General features: G+C 42.7%; 1 protein-coding gene across 2 annotated transcripts; it reads left to right on the forward strand.

Moving 5' to 3' along the window:
* The first annotated feature begins 813 nt into the window (after positions 1 to 813).
* Positions 814 to 18019, forward strand: LOC115364695 (somatomedin-B and thrombospondin type-1 domain-containing protein). 2 transcript variants are annotated; one of them, XM_030059241.1, is made up of 5 exons: positions 814 to 1380; positions 11659 to 11844; positions 12981 to 13071; positions 15592 to 15750; positions 16451 to 18019. In XM_030059241.1, exons 1-5 carry the CDS (start codon positions 1131 to 1133, stop codon positions 16554 to 16556), a joined length of 792 nt encoding a protein of 263 aa, XP_029915101.1. In that variant the 5' UTR covers positions 814 to 1130; the 3' UTR covers positions 16557 to 18019. The 2 variants fall into 2 exon arrangements, with proteins under 2 accessions (XP_029915101.1, XP_029915102.1); XM_030059242.1 differs by having other exon boundaries at positions 11662 to 11844.
* The last annotated feature ends 1822 nt before the right edge of the window (positions 18020 to 19841 follow it).

Genomic DNA, 19841 nt, shown 5'->3' on the forward strand with positions numbered 1-19841 from the left:
TCTCCTCCCGATGCGCTTTTACAGTATCCATCCACTGCTCAGTGTCTCCCCAGGGAGCCATCATTCACTCAGGACCAGTGAAGGGAAAGTAATGTTATTGTTCTCCGGTCTTTCTCTGCCTCAATAGGCCGGACGCCCTTAATTCTCCAAGATGGGTGCACAACATCTCTCACTGCCGCTTAATCCTCACCAGCGGCTTCTCGCTACCTAGTAATTCCGTGTCAGTTCGTCTTTTCCCCCCCGTTTTGATATAAACCGGTTGCGCCGCTGTCCATGGTGCTGAATTTGATAATCTGTCTCTGAGATAAACTGATTGAGCCTTGGAGCGTGAAGATGCTGATGAAAAAGAAAATTGCAGTGCATATGTATTATTTTTTTCTGTTCCCGCACTGGTGTTTTGTAGCTGTGATTAAGGGGTAGGTAATGTTTTGGATTTCTTCATGGGTCCGTTCTTGGTCTCAGTTGGAGAAAAAAAAAAGTGCAGGAGGCATCACTAAAAAGTTTTTTTTTTTTTTTTTTTTTTTTTTAATCATAAATATCGGACATGTTTTCTGTGCTTCGGGTGGCTTTCCTGCAATTTTCACTCATATTTTCCTCAGCGGTCGTGGCCCGCACCCGCTAGATTAGGAGGAAGGAAATAATGTCACTCGGTTATTGTGCTTGACATATTGCGCAAGAGAGAGAGAGAGAGAGAGAGAGAGAGAGAGAGAGAGAGAGAGAGAGAGAGAGAGAGAGAGAGAGAGAGAGAGAGATGACTGGTAGTGTAGGTCTCTCATAATGACCACATAAGCTGTGAGGGGCGGTGTCCGATAGGCGGATAGAGGAGAGTGCGCGAACCCAAAGACTCCACTTTTACGCATCAGTGCTCCATGTAGGTGCTGGTGGAGACCCGAGGTGTTGTGCGGTGGTTTCTCTTTCGTCGCCACGAAGGCCATGTTGCTCTTGGATTTAATATAACCAACGACACCTGTGCCTGTATTATTCACACTTCAATTTAAAACGTCACCCAGAGCGAGGGATACACCAGCAGAGAGAGAGAGTGTGTGTGTGCGGGTGTGAGTGTGTGTGTGTGTGTGTGCGCGCGCGCATTTGGAGCAAGTGGATCCAAGTGTCCAGAGGAAGTTTCCGTCATGGGAGCACATGGATGGATCTCAGCGCATCTTGGGGTTCTTGTGTGTGGATATTTGGCGTTGTTCTCCGGCGTGATTATCTCCCAAGCTGATGCGGGCTGTCGGGAGAGGGAGAGCCCAAACTGCTGCACCGGCCGAAATAACGAATGTTTCGAGTACACCAAGAGGAAAACAGTGTGCTACTGTGATACCTACTGTCAGAAGACTAGAGACTGCTGCGAGGACTATCAGCGTGTGTGTCAAATATCTGGTGAGTTGCTTGTTCTGCACAAAGTCATCACGAGTCACCGGTGCCTGTCATCACATAAGCTGAGTAAATGGTGTAAAAAATGTTTTATGTCTCAAAATATGCCTAGTCCACATGGGCTTAAAATATACTACAGAACTCATACAGGTGTGAAATTACAGTCTATTCAAACAAATAGGCATAGAAAGACTTTTTTTTTTTTTTTTATTTAATCAATTCTATTAGAAGGATATAATGTGGTTCAAAATCACAGAAATAACTAAGACATTAAGTTACCTCCTTTTCTAGGCTTTTAAAATGAAATCAGCTGTTTTGAGCTCTTCATTTTCAAACACCTATTCTAAGTTTTTCATGAGACCATAACAGCTCAGAATATCTGCTTTGCACTGCAGCATGTAAGGGTGACCTCAAATCTTTGTCTAGTAAAACAAAGTTTTAGTGACAGGCAAGCTCCAAGTTCAGGGAGGAAAAGCACCTGTTGAATATCTGAGGTTCTCACCACGCAGATTCCAGCTCGGTCCCGTCCAGCGATGTCTGTTGTTCATTGTTTTCCACTCTGAGCCAGAGATTGTTGGCACAGAGGTGACACGGAGACAGTGAGACATACTGCACATAGCTGTCTCTATTACAGCCATTATAGCTGTTTGCTCTAAGTGGTCAGCCAGAGATGACTGAGTATAGGTTGGTGAAGCATCAGCCATTGATGTTGATGTGTGTGTGTGTGTGTGTGTGTGTGTGTGTGTGTGTGTTTGTGTGTTTGGGAAGCGCATTGCCCATGTTCAAGTTTTTCAATCAACCGCAGCCGGGTGATATTTATGTGTTTAGGTTTGTAGTTTTGACATTTGGCCTCTGCATCACAGCTTGAACATGAGCTCCTTTGATAAGAGTGCAGTGAGTGGTGATGATTGGAGGGTGGAGTGAGGTGACAGGTCTGGAATTCAGTAATCATAGCTCAGTCGCAAGGCAGCCTGTCAGTTTTCCCCTCACGATTATATTCAGTGCATGGTGTAAAAATGAGGTTTGAATCCAGAGCTCAAGGTTAACACCACTGTGCACTGTCCTTAAAATGGGAGTTGACTTAACTTCTTCCTTTGTCTGAAAGCGTCCCACATCATCCAGGCTGATGCTATATATGGGCAAACAGAGGAATGGGAACAGACTGCCAAAGATGGTCAGGATTACAGTAGAGCTGTGTCTGAGATGTGACAAGGAGGAAGCACTTCAACCTGTAACTAAAGCAGCTCTTATGTAGGGACATCTCAAGTTTGCATGCTGGGGTGATTATCTGTGTGTAGATACACTCAGAGCAACAGCCTTGTCTTAAGTGCACACTAACAAGCACCTGTAGGGTCAAAGTGCACTTGAAACACTGCAGTGATCCCTCTATTTAGGTACATTCAAAGTATACAGAGTGGAGGTTTTGTTTGTGTGCTGTCTCTGTGCGGTGATGTGGACAGGCTGGCTACCTAGCCATCCAGACTGGAGTCATTTGCTCATAACGTGCACAATTGTACTTTGTTGGTGGCTGCACTATAGTTTAATAGACTTCAGTGTTCTGGGCAAAGAGAGCTGAACCACCTGTTACGCTCTGTGTTACTAGTGTGCAATCGGTAGCTATCCTTAAAATGTTATTCTGCTTACTCTGTGATGCTGCAGTATGGAATAGGATGGTTGAAGCTAAACCTGGAGTCCATCCAACTGACTGATAAATGTTATGTCAACACACTTCTTATGATTGGATTTTGACTGGAAAATTGATGTGTCATGTTACATATTCGGGATCTCTCAATAAAGAAATGAATAAAGGCTCTGTGATCTTGTGAGATGCGGCTGTTGGCAACGTGAACACACATAGGAAGGAATACCACACTTTAAAGCTCCATATGTGCTTTTTATTCAGTGTTTCAAAAGGTAGGCTGTCTTCATCGGGGTATTTCTTCCTCCTCACTACATGACACTTCAATTTTCCAGTCAAAATCCAATCAGCCGAAGAGGCGTGTTGACACAACATTCATCATCTCGCAGCCAGCTGGACGGATTCCAGCTCTAACCTGATCCATGCGTCTGCCAAGCTGAAACTCTACAGAATAAGCGGAGGACTCACCTCAGGTCAGCGTTGAGTCATCACACTGTACTGTTCGACAGCAGTTGCTCTATTACAGGTCAGCTAACGGCTGCCATGTGCGCTGCTTGACTTGCGTGTCACACCATCCAGACTGAGATTATGAACACTGTGGACCTCGTGTGTTTCTATAGGACAATCTCACAGATCTCTCTCTCTCTCTTTGGGACCAGAGTTGTAGCGCAGCTGTTATTGATTTCATAGTATGCTTATGTAAGGCTGGGTGATATGGACAGTATCAAATATTATTTTTGACCAAATATCTCAATATTGATATTGTGATGATATTGCTGAGAGGCCAATTGGTGCTTTTATAAGAAATTTATGCCCAGGAGAGTTGATAAACAGTCATTATTAATGTGGGTATGATGAGCAAGCAGGTACAGGCGGATAGTAAAACAGCTACAACAGTCTGAAAATTGCTTCCTTTTCCTGTTATGGAGCCTTTAAAACTAAGAAAAAACAATATTTAGGTTATATCATGATATTACAATACCTGAAAGCCTAGACGATATTTAGTTTTATATCATAACAGTATAATATTGATATGATGCCCAGCCCTATGCTTATGATACACTGTTTCCCAGATGAACACTGTTACTGTATGCAATAGTTATTGGCAGAGACATGCTCACTATTCACATACAAGCGTAATACATTGTAACACACAGGTGTATCATCACTGATTAGATCCCAGTTTGGATGGTGGTAATTTGATTTAATACCAATTTCAGTTTAGTTCAGTTCCCTATCAGTTCACGTAGGGAAATGTCAGCTACAATACCAGTTTTTCAGCTTATATTTAGTTTTGCTTTTGTCCACGTGCTCTTTATCTTTCTGGTTTTTAAATCCAAAATACACCAAGACATCTGTCTTCATGGCTTGCTGACTTCAGGGGTCAAGCACCTGCCATTATTTGTTAATTTAGTGCAAAACGTGTAATTTGGTCAGCTGAGTTTGTGTGAGCGAGCAGTTCAGCAGATGACCTCTGCCGGAAAGGAGGCACGCAACAAACAACATTTAGCAAAAAATTAAAAGCCATAGATTTAAAGATCCGTCATGGCATTTTAAGAATCAACATTGGAGCATTCAAACGAAGGTTGTGATTAATCAGAAATTTGATATTCTTAACCAGCCCTAATCGCATGCACTTTAGAGAGTATTATTTCACAAACTGGGCAAGCGAGGCGACGGCACGGTGGCTTGAGAGGCTTTAATTTGGAGCAATGAATCTGAACGTGCAGAGAGCAGGTAACTTAGTCTGTTGTTGACTACTGTGACCTACAGTATGAATGGATGAATGAGTATAACAAGAAACTGATGAAAGAAAAGCACTTTGACTTACTAACTCACTTGCAGCATGTGTGCTTCTGTTTTTCTTGTTTATTCCCCCGTTCCCTCTCTCTCTCTCTCTCTCTCTCTCTCTGTGTGTTTTTCTCTCGCTCTCACTCTGCAACCTGAGCATCTTTACAGTGTAAACAAAGCATGTGACTTGTGATTTTAGCTCCATCAAAGTGCCCCTATGTTTTCTCGCCCGACATTAGAATCCATCTTTATCTCAACCTGATCCCGTGGCTCTGTAACGCATCAAGGAGTCTGTCTGTGTACTGTCTGTCACAGTCTGTAATTAACCCCCGTCAGCTGTGGGTGTGTAAAAAGGCTCGGAGCGGGTGACATCAGAGGAGAGACGGGGGGACCGACACTCTGTTTGCACCTCATGGACACAAACACTTGAAGCTCTTCAGAGTGATACTCTTATATCCAGAGTTATCATTCATGTGAAGTGATTGGAGGCAATGTGTGGTGTGTGCAAACAGTTTGGACCATCTTATTTACCTGTTGCAAAACAGCAGTGTTGCAACAGGAACATATAAATAGGGGGAAAAAATCTAAAACACATTGACACTATTTGAAAACAGCTATTAGTGACATGCACTGCATCTCTGGGTTCACTTTTGGATTGCTAGTATGTTTTTCAGCAGATAACAGGCCAAACATAGGCAAAACGACATAGTGTATATATATTTCTAGCGCAGGTGAAATGGATATTGATAGCAGCACAAAAATTCATCAACATTGACCATAAAGAACAAGTTTTGGTGTCAATCAAAAAGTGAGGGTTTATTTCTAGGCTTCACCATTTTGCACCAACATTCAGCAATCACAGAGGCGTGGTAGAAAAAATACTCAAATCCAGTAAGTAAAAAGTAACAACACAATAATGGAAGAATAGTCCACCGAAAGTCGTCATTCTGAAATCAGAAGTTTACTCAAGTAAAGATTTGTAGGTAATAGCATCAAAACAACAACGACATAAATACTTGCTCTGAAAAATGGTCCTTTATGCATTAACATGTATTAGTGGTCTAGGTGGCAGTAAGAGCAACTAATCCATCAATGTTTGTTAGTTTTAAGTGTAATAATGCATCAAAATGTATGAACTTATTGCATAAAATACATTAAAATAAATAGCCACTGCAGTCAGATAAATGGGTCAAAAGTACAATTTTGACCCTATGAAAGTTAGTGGAGTAAAAGGACCAAGTATTACAGACTGGAAATGCTCAAATAAAGTGCCAGTACCTCAAAACTGCAATAAAACGTAGCAGTTGAGTAAATGTACTTTATTTTCCACCTCTATGATGGAGAGAGACCCATCATAAAAGAGGCAGAGATACAAATTTTGTGATGATTCCTGAAACTGACAGTAGCCTCAGTCATAAAAGCTGTTGTGTGTTGACTTAGGGGTGTGATTATTACTTTTTCTCAACTGAATGAAACACTGCTGCCACTGCATTATCGCCATATCTCTGTCCACCACTCTCTCCACCTACATGTAAAACCCACAGCTGAACGCAGCCAATTCACAGCTGTCATGCTGGGTAACGTAGGAAATAAAGTGAAGCAGGTTTGGGAAAAGTGGGGAAACCAATAAAATACAACCACATAACTCATAGAGTGCACTGAACATTGCAGATTGATAACACTCAGTACCCAAGGGTGGACTTTCCTTTAGAGCCTCAAATTCTTGTTTATCATCTGCAGTAGGAGTGTGTCTGTTACCGTCACGTACGTTCTTTCTCCACTTTACACCAACGCTCACGTTAAGATAATTGCTCATTCCTCTTAGCAGACTCTAGAGATCAGACTGGTCCACAGTGGGCTGGGGGGGGGTTAGCTGCTCTCCTCTCCTACTGTGGCATCTGGTAGTTCTCACTTGGAGAGGAAGACGTAGCCTCTGCGTCAGATCCACCAGAGGTTTGCCCATCATTCATCTGCTGCTCCTCGTCTCCTCCAGGCGCTTCTGCTTCTCTTCCTTCCCTCTGGGGCACTGTATGTTGTCATGCAGAGATGTTTTCCTCTTTCTAGCTCCTCTCACTCCCTCTTTCTGTCTTGCTTCCCACACATCAGCTATGTGACCTGTGAGAGCAGTGAATGCTTTTACCAAGCCAAGCTGAAACTGGCCAGCTGGTGTAGTTTTTGGGACAAGTTGCTTTCATACTACTTGTACTGAATTAGATATTCCTGATAGGTTTTCCTCCATGGACAGTAAATATTAAAAATAAGATTGTATTCCATTTTGAACACAAAATTCTAACTTTAATCCCCCATTTTTGATTTTTTCTCTCACAAGGCATGTGTTTTTGTATATGTATATATATGTTTTTATTCATGGCCTTGTTCCTCTTCCTCTTGCCCCTTTGGCAAAACAGCATCTTTCTGAATTGCAGTGTAATTTCAGCAACACTATGTTTGCACCTGTGAAATGCAGTTGACATTACTAAATGTTTAACTTGCCTAAAACAGCATTAATGTTTTCCATGCTATGATAAAGTGTTATTAAGAAACCAAGTGTGCCAAATGTCAGTGACTTCCAGGGTTCTAGTCTTTTTTTTTTTTTTTTTTTTTTTTAAACAGAGAAGCTGTCTCAGCTGTGTTTGTAATGAATCCTTTTAATTGGCTGGTTTGTTTGGCTCCTCTGCTTGAGGTGTCTACAGGAAACATTTAAGCAGTAACCTGTTATTATGTTGTAGTCCCGTGTCCTTCACCCCTATTAACAAGCTTATGGCTCTGCCCTGTGTTGTAGAACATTTTAAGTTTTGTCTAATGGCACCAGGCCACAGTATACAGGGAGGCCGGGGGGGTGTTGTGGAGGTTTTGAGGTCCTGTGGTCCTCTAGAGCAGCTGGACATCTGGGTCCCATCAGAGAGGAGGTGGTGGTGTGTGGGGGCAGAGGGGGGTGGGAGAGTGAAATGGGGGACCAAAAAAAGGAGACAGATGGGGAGAAAGAACAAGGGAGAATGCGACAGAGCGATAAAGGGAGAAGAAGATAAAGCAAATTGGGAGGGCAGGTCTGATAGCAGGTCCTTAACTCTTTTGTTATGAAACCCTAAAATAGAAGCAGAATTCAGGGAGAGGGGAAAAAAGAAAGGAAAGGAATGCCAATCTTTAAGGTTTTGGAGACCCATTTCATTGGAAAGATAGTGAGCTGTTTATCTCTCTGCAACAAGTGTGACTTGAGATTGGCTGCCAAGTTAAAAGATAAAAGTGAGGAACTTGGATACACATTTGCTGGTCTGGTTCACCAGCTCATGGCTCTAATGACATTTGGCTGAAGCTGTGCCAGCTGCCAGGAAAATTGGCCACATGGCCGTGAACTCTCCAAGCAAGTCCACATCACTCTCATTCTTCATTTTCTCTCTCCCTTCTGCTTTTAAACAAAGAAATATCACTGGAGATCATTTTCTGTGCAGATTTAATGTTCCCTTGAGTAGCTTTCAAGTTATAAAAAAGTTATAAAAAATGTATTTTCCCCATGTTGCACAACAAAGTCACACTCACATTGTATATCTGCTGGCTGTAACACTTCACTGAAGCTAAATCACACTTACCCTGAGTGAAATCTTGCCATTGTTTTATGGCTGCACAATTGCAACAAATAAATATCTAGATGTCTTTTGAATCATTTTTCTGTAATTCAGCAGGATGATTTGGGATCTCCACTGTAATTATTTATACTAAAGTTTGGTGAAAAAAGATTGGCCATGCTGCGTGCATTTACACTGACAAACCCACCGGTTGAAGCAGAGAGGTTGAAAACTTTAAATTCAAAAGCCCATTGGGGATAAAATGTTTCCTCTTTTCACTTTTAGGACTTTTCCATCAGTGGAAAATTTTCTTTAAAGCACTTCAGAACACTTTATTTAAGTATCAGCTGGTCTGAAAGACAAAAGCTGAACATGCTGACAACGAGTGCCATTTGTTTCTCTGTATTGGGGTTAAGGGTCAGAGGTGGCGGCAGGCTTTCCAACTGGGGACTTTCTCATCAACAATGGGGACAGGGGACGACAGCGGCTGCAGGCTGTGTCAGACTGTCTGCAGGGTTATCATGTGGGTGGTGGAATTGTTGCACCCGTGGTACCAGAAACAGAGCAGGGGACCACCACAGTTTGGTAATTACCTTCTGACCTCTGGAGGCTCAGGGGCTTCTAGACATGGCCTTAGTTCTGTTTGCCTGCGTGTGTGTGTGTGTGTGTGTGTGTGTGTGAGTTTGTGCGTGCCATTCAGGGGGGTAATACTTCCCTTTTCCCCTTGGGTGCGGGAACTTGCCGACCCTTTCATTCGCACCCTCCCTGTTTGCCTGCCCTCAGCAGTTAAGACCTCAACCCTCACCAACTGAACTTCTACGAGAAAGAAAACCGACAAACTGCAAATTGGGCTATGAACTTCAGAAGACGCAAAAGAAGAGGAGAAGGAAAGGCAAGAAGAAAAGGAACAAGGACATACTGCAGCAAAACATCCATGTTAACAGACATTTAGCCTCACATTCTGTCTCAAAATCGTGTTTTTCTCAAGACAAGTGAAAAACTCGGCCAGTGGGAAGAGATAATCCCATTCGTTTCCAATCCTAATCATCAATCAATCAATTTGTTTCCAGAATTTTCTTTATACAAGTGGGCTGATCTTCCCACTATTTCTGCCTTGTTTCTGTATTAATGTGTATTAATACTTAGTTCCAGACAAATTTATGAAACACGTGAAGCTGCAATAGTTGATTTGTTTCAGCAAAAACAAGATTTTAAGACTGAACATGAGACAAAATGACTTCTCAAGATTGAGATGTTTTGCAGTGTAAGAAGAAGAAGAGGCAAACACAGGGTGGGTGGATGGCCCACCAGTAATTAACCTTTCAAATAGAGTGATGTCACCCATACAAGTCTGTGGCTGTATTTCCATGCTCTGTGTGTTCGAGGGTGCTGACTGAAGGTGGATCTCGCCTAAAGGGGAGGCAGGTTTCTCTGTCAAAAATGATCACTGGTGTGTGTGTGTGTGTGTGTGTGTGTGTGTGTGTGTGTGGTTATCTGGGAAAAGGCGAGTGTCAGGTGGGCAGCACTAATGTGCAGGAATGCAGAGATTCCACAGTGGCTTTGTGGATCGGCTGTGTCACTGAGACAGCCCCCCCTCACCTCCCCGCCCCCCACCCCCTGCCCCGCCAACGGGACCATGGGAATGAACAGAACAGGCGGCACCTTGAAAGCTCTCCCTCTCTCTCTATCGTTCACACACACACACACACACACACACACACACATACACACACACATGCTTATTCACTTGCGGCATTGTACTGCGGGGTGAGCGTGTGTATTATGAAGACTGAGTGAGGTAGATTAGATGGCGAGGGGGGATTAGATTCAGTTATGGTATATTTATCCTCTCGCTCCCTATAATTTCACCAAGAACATCTAAGAGGGTCAAGCTGTGTGCACCTGCTTCCATTGTGCTGAACTTTTATTGTCTGCTGTGCACAATTCAGACTTTCCGCACCACCAATATCAGATTCTACCAAGAAAAAAAAAAAAAAAAAAAAGTTAAGTAAAGGGAATTTCAGGGTGTTGTGTGTTCATTTAAGCATTTAGCTGTTTGTGTGTGTGTGTGTGTGTGTGTGTGTGTGTTTGCAGCAAATTTGCCTGTCTCTCTGCTGTCCTGTTTATGAAGTATGCCGTCCTTCCTCGCTGAGCTGTTAAATGTCTGTCTGCAGCTATTAAACCTCAGTGTTGGACCAGGCCAGATTACTGCTGCAGACTCTGGGCTTTGATCAGAGCAGCCATCTAACTAATAGAGCTTCCTCCTGGCCCGATGTAATTGGTTAAAACAGCCTACCGAATGGGAAGCTTGATTGCTGCTGCTGTGTTTATTTGATGTCCTGTGTTCATGTGGGCCTAAGGGAAACCAGAGAATACAGGATGCAAAATTAGCTTCCTATTTGAATGGCCCCACACATATGACCCGGGTTGCAGACTTCCTGAGTCTGGGTTGGCTGATGTGGAATTAGCAGACGGTAATGACCCGCTCACTCGTTTGCCACCCATCTGAGGCCACCTGACTGACTGTTGGGTACTTTAGTTGTGCAGCTCTGTGCCTGGCTTTCTCTCAGTGTATTGACCTGCACAGCACAGTTATGGCTCTTGTCACTCCCGCAGACTGATGGTGCACGGAATAGGGGAAACTTTAGAAACGATGCTGGGATGAAAATCAATTCATCCTCAACTGCTAGTTATGGTAACACAGCTGGAAATTGCTCATCCGATGCTTGTAAAGACTTTTTTCTTTTACCTCAGTCACGGCTTATGCTTTTTAAATCTCTCTGAAATGAAGCACCTTTACTCTCCCCATAATTTACTTTACCCTCACTTTTTATAAATGTGGAAAACCAGAAAGGCATAACATGATGCATCCTAAAACAAATGCAAGAGGCTTCAAATGGCTTTTTCTCATATTTTCTTCACATTTCATGATGCTCTCTCCATCTCTGGATGAGGGTTGGCGTGATATGGACAAGATTTTTGATAAACAATAACTAGTAAAGAGGATATGAGGACTAAGCCGATAAATGCTTAAACGGTGAGAAAAGTCTAATAAGTTCAGGAAATTACTTTCTTTTATTGCAATATAGCATTTAAAACCAGGATAAGACATACCTGACATATCATGACAGAACAATATCCGCAATCCCAGACGATATCTAATCTTAAATCACAATTACAATACTGATAGCAGCTGATGTATTTCCCAGCCCTTCTAGGAACTTTGCTTTCTTTCTTCTGCCATTTGCCACCAACCCTCAGCTGATCTCTGTTATCTCCCTGCTTCCCCAGCAGCCATTGACTGTGTGGTGGGATCATGGGGTCCCTGGTCACCGTGCACGTCTCCATGTGGGGTCGGCAGCACGGAGAGAAGTCGCCAAGTGTCTGTCCCCCCTAGAAACGGAGGCACACCGTGTCCTGACCTCAAACAGAGACGAGGATGCTTCGGAAACAACGCCATATGCAATACTGCTAAAGGTGACGTGTTTTTTTTTTTTTTTTTCTAGGCCAGAACATGCCTTTTACTTTGTGTGATTACATGTGTACATTTATGCATGCAGAGCTATTTTGCATGCATATCAATTTGCTATTTCAGTATTTTCTGAAGTGAACTGGCAACACATTTGCACACATCTGGTCCAGAGTCTTGTCTACAGCTGCACGACTTTAGATTCATCAGTTAAACTTGATACTGAATGTGTAATGACTTTCCTGGTAATAAAACACCAGACCTCAGATCAGCTTCCAAGAAAGTTCAAGATATCCATGGTAAACTGAGTACTACTGCACTTCACATCAGTTTGGGACCTTTTCCACTGCACAGCCAAACCATAACCCAAATTAGAGCAGACAGGAAGTGGTGCCACATCCAGTTATCATTCTAGTTATCATTTGTGTCTCAGCCGACTTCAGGGGACAGTTGTACTGACAGAAAGTCGACTGACATATGATGACTGAAATGGAGTCTTAATTTAATTTCCATTTCTGTCTGTTGTTGTGATCCATCAGTTTTTAACAGTCCTGCCTCAGTTTCTTTATATTCTGTACTATCTTTAGTTGACATTGGTCAGGATCATCCTTGTAGCCTGGTTCTCTCGAGCATTTCTCAGTCTTAAGTGTCATTCTCTGACCAAATAACAAGGAGAGCTCTGACCTCATCGTTGCTCCATAGTGCAGCATTTTCCCCACTTGTCTTCTTCAAATGCTCAGCAGCTAACAATGTAACCATTCAGCATCAAACAGTGCAGTGGTCCTTCCACCAGGGCCCTGCTGGTTCTTGCGAGACCTACATGTCAAGCAGAGACCAAAAAATTCAACAGGAACTCGAAGTGGGCCCTTGGCGAAAGGAAAATCCAAAGTTCCTGTTGTGTTGTGCCAAAGAAATGCTGACAGGTTTGGTTCTGTTGCAGTGGAAAAGTACCTTTAGAGACATCGAGCATCCATGGATCGCTTACTGTGGATGAAATATGGAATGTCTTTGCACCTCCCCTTATATCTGTTTATCCTTCTGTATATTGAGAAGATGCTTCTCAGTTGGTAGAAGAGCTGATCTGCAATTTTCAAGTGTTGCTTTTGTTGTCTCCATCCCTCTCACCTCCACCCTCTCCTTCCAGAGGTGGCAAAGATTCTGCCTGATTCTTTCAAGAGGAACTTCAAGGACCCTTGGAGGCGACCACACATGCTGATGAAGGAGGAGAAGGCCAGGTAGGGCCTCCATTAGCAGACAACAAACACAAACACAAGACCACTGACTACTGACCGGCCAGCCTACTGCTTTAATCTTTTTTTCTTCATGTACATGGGGTCATTGCAGAGAGGCGGTAATTACAGCTGAATTATACAGCAGGCCAAAAGCATGTGGATTATGGTGAAGTTGCGGCTGATACTTTTCAGCAATTGAAGGATTTCATTCGAACAAGCGATTTATGTATTTTGCAAAATCATTGCTGCCTGAAATTTATCAGTTTAACCTTTCAAAAACACATAATTATACCACAATTATAACCCATGATATGCTTAACTTTCATGTTTGCATTTAGCTTGTTTGAGAAAGTTTTTTAAAATGATGCCTATCTCATTTTGGAACGTTATCGGTTCGGAGTCTACATTTCAACTCCAGTGATTAAAGTGGATTTTACACAAAGTTCTTTAGCTACTATCAGCGCTTTTCACCCCGGTTTTTATTTTGTCTCAAAGATCTTTCTGAAATCAGCCTTGGGCTCCAAAAGATTACAAAGAAAAGAGACCAAGGCCAAGGTTGCCTCAGCACACAGAAGCTTGAAATTGCTTTGACTGGTGAAGATGACCCTTGTCAGTGAACATTTGCCTCATGAGCTGACCTTTATTGATAAAGCAGCAGTAATCCATGTAAAAGGTAAACCTTCCCTGTACAGACATCATCTTTGATCTGAGCTGAGCTGATTGTGGATGCGCTCACTGCTGGAACAATCATCCGCCAGGGGAACAAAAATCAAGGCCGAGTTCCTGACAGCCCGGAGCCTTTTACACAGATTAAAGTGGACATTGGATACTTTTGTTTTGACTTAAGCACAAAGCATCAGAGGATTGGAAGTGCATTACTCATAGAGGCAAGCCATTAACCATGGATGACACAGATTTAGGCTGATTTCACACAGACATCTGGTGCACTGATTTGTCCCTGGTGTTGTCATGGAGAGTGACCCAGGAAACGAGGCTCTGAGAAAGTGTTAAAATGACATGAAATGATCTGAAGCTGTCTCTGCTCTGTGGATCAAGTATCTCAAGAAGGGGTGGAATATCTGGGAAAGGCCAGGAGGCTACAGCAGATGAAATAGCTGTGAGTCTTACTTTACTGGTAGACTTGGGCTTAAAAAAAGTTGTAAAAATTAAGGCCTCTTGTTTGTTGTTATGGAACAATTTCCTTGTAGTGATGTGAGTGTATATTCTCACCATTGTGTGCTGCAAAATCCACAGGGGAGGTTGGCATTTGAGATTAGCTTCTGCATGAGTGAGCTCAAGCATAATGAAGGGCAGAAAAAAAAGAAACTAAGGAAATCCCCAGTCAACAAGTGTGCATGTGTGTATGTATGCTCATGTGTGTTTCGTTAGAGTCCCATCACACTTGCCATTTCAAGGTATTTTTTTTTTAAGGAATACTTAAATTGCTGACAATATCCATAAATAATGAAATTATGCAGCCATTTCATTTCATTTGCTTTTTTATCTTCTTTATCTTATTTTAGGCATATTATGGCTTAATTACACCCCAATTATATAGATTATGAGCTAACATGCATGCTTGCCTATGACAAATCAAGCACCAAACATGAAATTCAGCAACCGTCCTGCCGTCACTCTCTGACAAAAGGTATTTGCAAATGTTAGCGGGGGACAAAGTCTTGTGGAATCATTCTAAGAAAAAACTTTTTTAGGGGTAAGGTTCATTTCCTTTGACAAAACATCCCACTGGGGATGGTGTTTAGTCACAACTGACTGAATCAGAGACAAAACAAATACTGCACAAGTTCAAAGTGGCTGGTAAGGAACACAGCGAGCAGGAAAACAAGACTTTATTATTGTTCCCTGTGCACAGACTGAGCTGTGTTGATATTACGATACTGCAGGTGACCATGACCCTGCTGGAGCACCTTCAAATGGAGCCAAACTTTTATCAGCTTTTGTCTGGTTATTGTCACTGATCAAACATAACTGGATTGCTACTTTCGCTGTCCTGGTTGGATCACTGTGGCTCTTCACTTTCCTACTTCACGGGCGAAAAAAGGGGAGGAATGTCTTTTTGGAGTGTAACACTTACACATTAATGCCAGCTACAGTAATGTGTAACTTGTGCTTGTATGATTTTAAAATCACATATTAGTGAAACTGAAACAGCACAGCAAAAAATCTCCATCTCAATAAGTCATTCAGTCTCAGCAGAGTAAAGCAACAAGGCAGAATAAAGCAGCTCAGCCCACTAGTATCAAGAAAATGGCACTTGATTCAAGAACATTTGGAAACAAGCTGATGAGCACTGGAAACAAGTGACATTATCTCATCCCGTTGGCAGATTCTTTGCACTTGTTTAAAGAAAAACAAGATGTAAACACTGAATAAAGACTGAGTGACTTGTTAAGATGGAGATTTTTGCAGTGTGAGGAAATTAATGAGTTATATCAAAGCTTTAGCGGAAGCAACTATGTCCTTTTTGACACTTTCTCTCTCTCTCCCTCCCTCTCTCTGCAGTTATTGTGTGAACCTGCGGATAAAGCAGGCCAGTGCAGCGTGTAAACTCAAACTGTGGAGCGCCCAGCTGGTCAGAGAGAGACTGATCTGTGCTGAGTGTCAGAGCGATGCCATGTCAAAAACAGACCGCTGTGGAGGGGACGGACTAGAGAGCACCAGGTAAGCCAGAAGTACACATAATTCAATTTTTGGCAGTTCCTGACAGAATTTTTTTTTTTTTTTTTTTTTTGTGGAATTAGCCTAGAGGTCAGACTTGTGAATTTGTGTCACTTTGAATCCCTGGACCTACATGATAAAATGAGTTAGGGAAACAGATGAAAGAGTCCTTTCCACCTCTTCAACAACTAGCCTACATTTGAAATGACGGTGAGGAAGGGAATAAAATAAATTTTACCACATTCTGGGCTTAGGTATAACTCTGAGGTGTAAGCACTGAAACTTTTTTTTTTTTTTTCATTTTTTGAGTCTATACTTTTGCTGTGCCACATTTCAGACATTTTAAATATTGTACATTTTATTGCACTACATTTGTCTGATGGCTGTAGTTACTACTTTGCAAAATAAAAGCTTTAACATGCAAAGTATAGAATAAGTTTATAAGATATGATGCATTGTTCTCAAAGACTACTTTTATTTTTCATATTTAAGTACATTTTAAATGCATTTGTTAATACTTTTTTGTTCTTTTACTAATGGAAGTACCTTTTCCACCGCTGAATGTGAGAAAATGCTCATGCATGCTCAGTCAACTTTCCTGCAGTGAATAAAGACTATAAAAATTAATTATAAACATATGTTCCTCATACTGTTGCTGTTAAACGCCTGATACTAGCATTGTTATGATATGTCTATTTTCCAGAACGTTCTGGGCAGCAGCTTCGGTCCCCGGCTGTCATGGCTCCTGGGTGCGAGAGTCATCTTCCGAGGGCTGCCGCTGCCCCCTTTCCTCTGTGCTGTTTGTGTGAGCCGCCATACAAACCCCCCACATCCACCTGCAGGGACGAGGTTGCCCCTGACAACTCCTGCGATACTGTGGGGAACCCTGCCAGCCAAGCCAGACCCCTCCAATCCAGCCTCACTGGATGGGTAACTCAAGGAGATCAGCAGTGTCCGGCCACTTTTTCCTTTCACCTCATACTCTGTACTGTATACACTATTGCTAATAAGCACACAGAAAGTCTTGCATTTATCTTCATATTTTACAGCCACATTGTGTACTTTCTTTTTTTCCTCCAAAGCACAGCAACGTCTATATGCCTTTTTACCTCTGAATCTTTGCTATCTACCTCCATGAATGCAACTGCATTTGATTATGCATAATGTATAAATATATAAATATATTATTTTGCTTTATACATTTTCTACTTTTGATTGTTTATGTGTAATGTATATGTGTCTATATAGCTATACGTATTTGTATCCACCAGCATTAACACCAAGCAGCACTGGCTGCACCGAGTCTAAGGCCTAATCCACAGGGTGCTAATTCACCAGCAGGTTGGAGGTACTAAAACTGGTTTACCCAAATTGTATCCCGAGCTAGAATCCATCATTCATCATCTCTGTGTCTTGCAGTTTTGTATGAATTAACTTTTACACACAGGTGTTTCAGTGAAAAACATCACCAGCAAGTCAAGTTAAATAGCAGGTGTTATCCAATCAATTCTCAGGTGTTTAGATCGATGTCTTTGTCTCCCATTGAGATTCTGCTGGCATGTCTGCGTCCGCCGATGGTCAGTCACTGATTTTCTGTGGTGAAGTAGCCTATAAAGTGGCGTAGCTGAAATCTAGCCAGTCTTTTTTAGCGTGATATTGTAGGAGACGAAAAAGAGCCATTTAATTCAGTTTAAATGTGGTTCTCTCTGTCCTGCATGTCGTGCAGTCGTGCTCTGATTTTGTTTTTGTTTGCCCCGCCCCTTAAAAATCCTGTTACCTCCACAAGGGAATTTTATCAGCACAGCATCATCTGATATAACTCACAGCTCTGTGCCATTGCCAGGCCAAACAGCCATTTCACTCCCATTCCTTATTAACAGAATCTCCTCCCTGCACTCCCCAAAGCCTCTTGGACACATAGATGAGTCCTTCTGACCTGCACTTCTTTTTCTTAACCTGGCTTTCCTCCTCTTTTCTGCTGTGACTGTGAGTCTTTCCAGCAGATAGTGCAGATTAACCACAGTGGAATATTCTTCACTAGTGATTACAAGTCACTCAACTGGCAACAAAATGCCTTCCCACATTTCTGGCACTGCTGGTATGAGTGCAGTCCAGGAAAGGAGGCTTTTCCTCTCTGGAAAACCTGTGACCTTCTCTCCCAAGTCGTTGTCTGTGTTTGTGTGTTTATTTATTTTAAAAACAAGTGATGATTTTAATAGTGCAGCACAGCATACTCTTGTACACTGTCCATTAGTGAAAATAAACAAATATTCTGCCACCTTTTCTCTTCTTGTCATATTTTCTGATGTAGGGATTTTAATCAGTGTAACCATTTTCACCATTTTCAAGACTTGGGATCATTTTGATTAAATTTCTGTTTCTGTTACATAGCCTAACGTGACTTGTACCCTTGAAAATATGATAAAGACCACTATTAACATTGCTGGGTTCTCCCCCTTACAATTACTGCTGTGAACACAGCAGTGCTAAGTATATCCCTGCCGTATAGCCAGTGTTTACATGCAGCAATTACAGTTAAAAGGAGAGTCCAGTCGTATATACATAACGTAATGCAAACAAGTATCCATCAACATATTTTTGGTTCATTCTTGGCATTTTTTTCCTGTGGTGCGAGAAAAATGACAACAGGAAAATTGACAGCCGCTATGTGTGATTGTGTTTTTGTGTTGTGCTCCTACAGTTTAGGATTGTTTTTTGAGGTGTAAGATGAAGGATACTGAACTGGGTTGGACTCCCACTTCTCCTGTTGCTTGTGATTAACCAGTAGCCATGTCACAGTGTTTTTGGACCGTAACATGACTGTGAACCTGGGCATTGTGAAACAACTGAGTCTCCGATTCATCCTCAGGCAAAATAACTGGTTGTACACTGCTTACATAATCTTTAAATACATCTTTCACTTGTTTTTTGCAAAATCACAGCTCTGCTAGTGGATAGCGAAGACAAATGCCCCATTCAAAAGGCAGCTTGCGTCCTCTTTTGTAAGATATATGACCTGGTTGATGGCAGGTCTAAAGGTCTAGATGCTGACCGCAGGACTCTGCCCTTGACTCTGACCCTGACAGGTTATAAGTCTCTATGTTGTGTTTATAAAGTCATTGCTCCTTATCCTTGCTGACAATTCCTGCACATTTGCCCGCCACATGTTCCCACCAGTAACACCATTACATCAAAATGTCATGTAATAACACCACTGCAGAGCCACAACCATGTAAAGTTTCCCATGTCACTTTGTTTTCTTGTGTGAAACTACTCTTCAAACATCCATTTTATTTTTTACACATTTTTCCACAGTCCTTTGAGGAGGCAGTGTCGCCACTTTATTACCCAGTGCGTTTCATCTTCGAGGCACTTGAACTTCACCTCCTCCCTCACTCTCTCCAGTCCCTCCCCCTCTGCCATCACCTCACCCCTCCCTCCCTCGTCCCTCACTCCAGCTCCCTCCCAAAACTCCCCTCCGTCAGCACAACTCTTTATTTTCTCTTACTACAACAGTGGCAATAGAGTGCTGTCAGCCTGTCAGTCCAGCCCCTCTGAAACAGGCTTTACCCCCTGGCGGCCCTGCCTCTGCTGCTAACCCATTTTCCAAAGGGCAGGAAGGCCCATCTCTGGCCCAGTGCCTGATGGGGTCCGACAGCAGTGTGTTCTGGGATTACGCCCGCTGAAAAGGGGGGCATTCCATCAGTGGAGGCCTTTGTCGCAGCGCGGCCACTGTTTGCTTTCGACAAGACAGCTGTTCAAAGCCCTCACGGCCCCACGGATGGCGTGAAGGGAAAGGACCCAGGGGTGACTTCCGTTTAGCGGTGGTGTTGGTACATGTGCAGTGCCACCTCCACCTGCACTTACTTCAGCATCAGCACATATTTATGGATATACAACTACCGTGTTAACTCCTCCGCTGAAATACCCTTGACTTGGCATCTTACTTGTTTATGTGTGTGTGTGTGTGTGTGTGTGTGTGTGTGTACACGTGTGGGAGGCTGGGATGAGTCACACCTTCTGTGTTGGTGTGCAGGGCTGTGGAAAGGAATTATGGGTCCTATACGCAGGAGGTGACTCCGGGCCCCACACCA

The sequence above is a fragment of the Myripristis murdjan genome, chromosome 9 (genome assembly GCF_902150065.1).
Source record: "Myripristis murdjan chromosome 9, fMyrMur1.1, whole genome shotgun sequence".
NCBI lineage: Eukaryota > Metazoa > Chordata > Actinopteri > Holocentriformes > Holocentridae > Myripristis > Myripristis murdjan.

Coding starts and splice junctions, on each gene's coding strand:
- LOC115364695 (XM_030059241.1), top strand. CDS start 1,131: ATGGGAGCACATGGATGGATCTCAGCGCATCTTGGGGTTCTTGTGTGT. Junction 13,072..15,591: donor ATGAAGGAGGAGAAGGCCAG/GTAGGGCCTCCA, acceptor CTCTCTCTGCAG/TTATTGTGTGAACCTGCGGA. Junction 15,751..16,450: donor GACGGACTAGAGAGCACCAG/GTAAGCCAGAAG, acceptor TCTATTTTCCAG/AACGTTCTGGGCAGCAGCTT.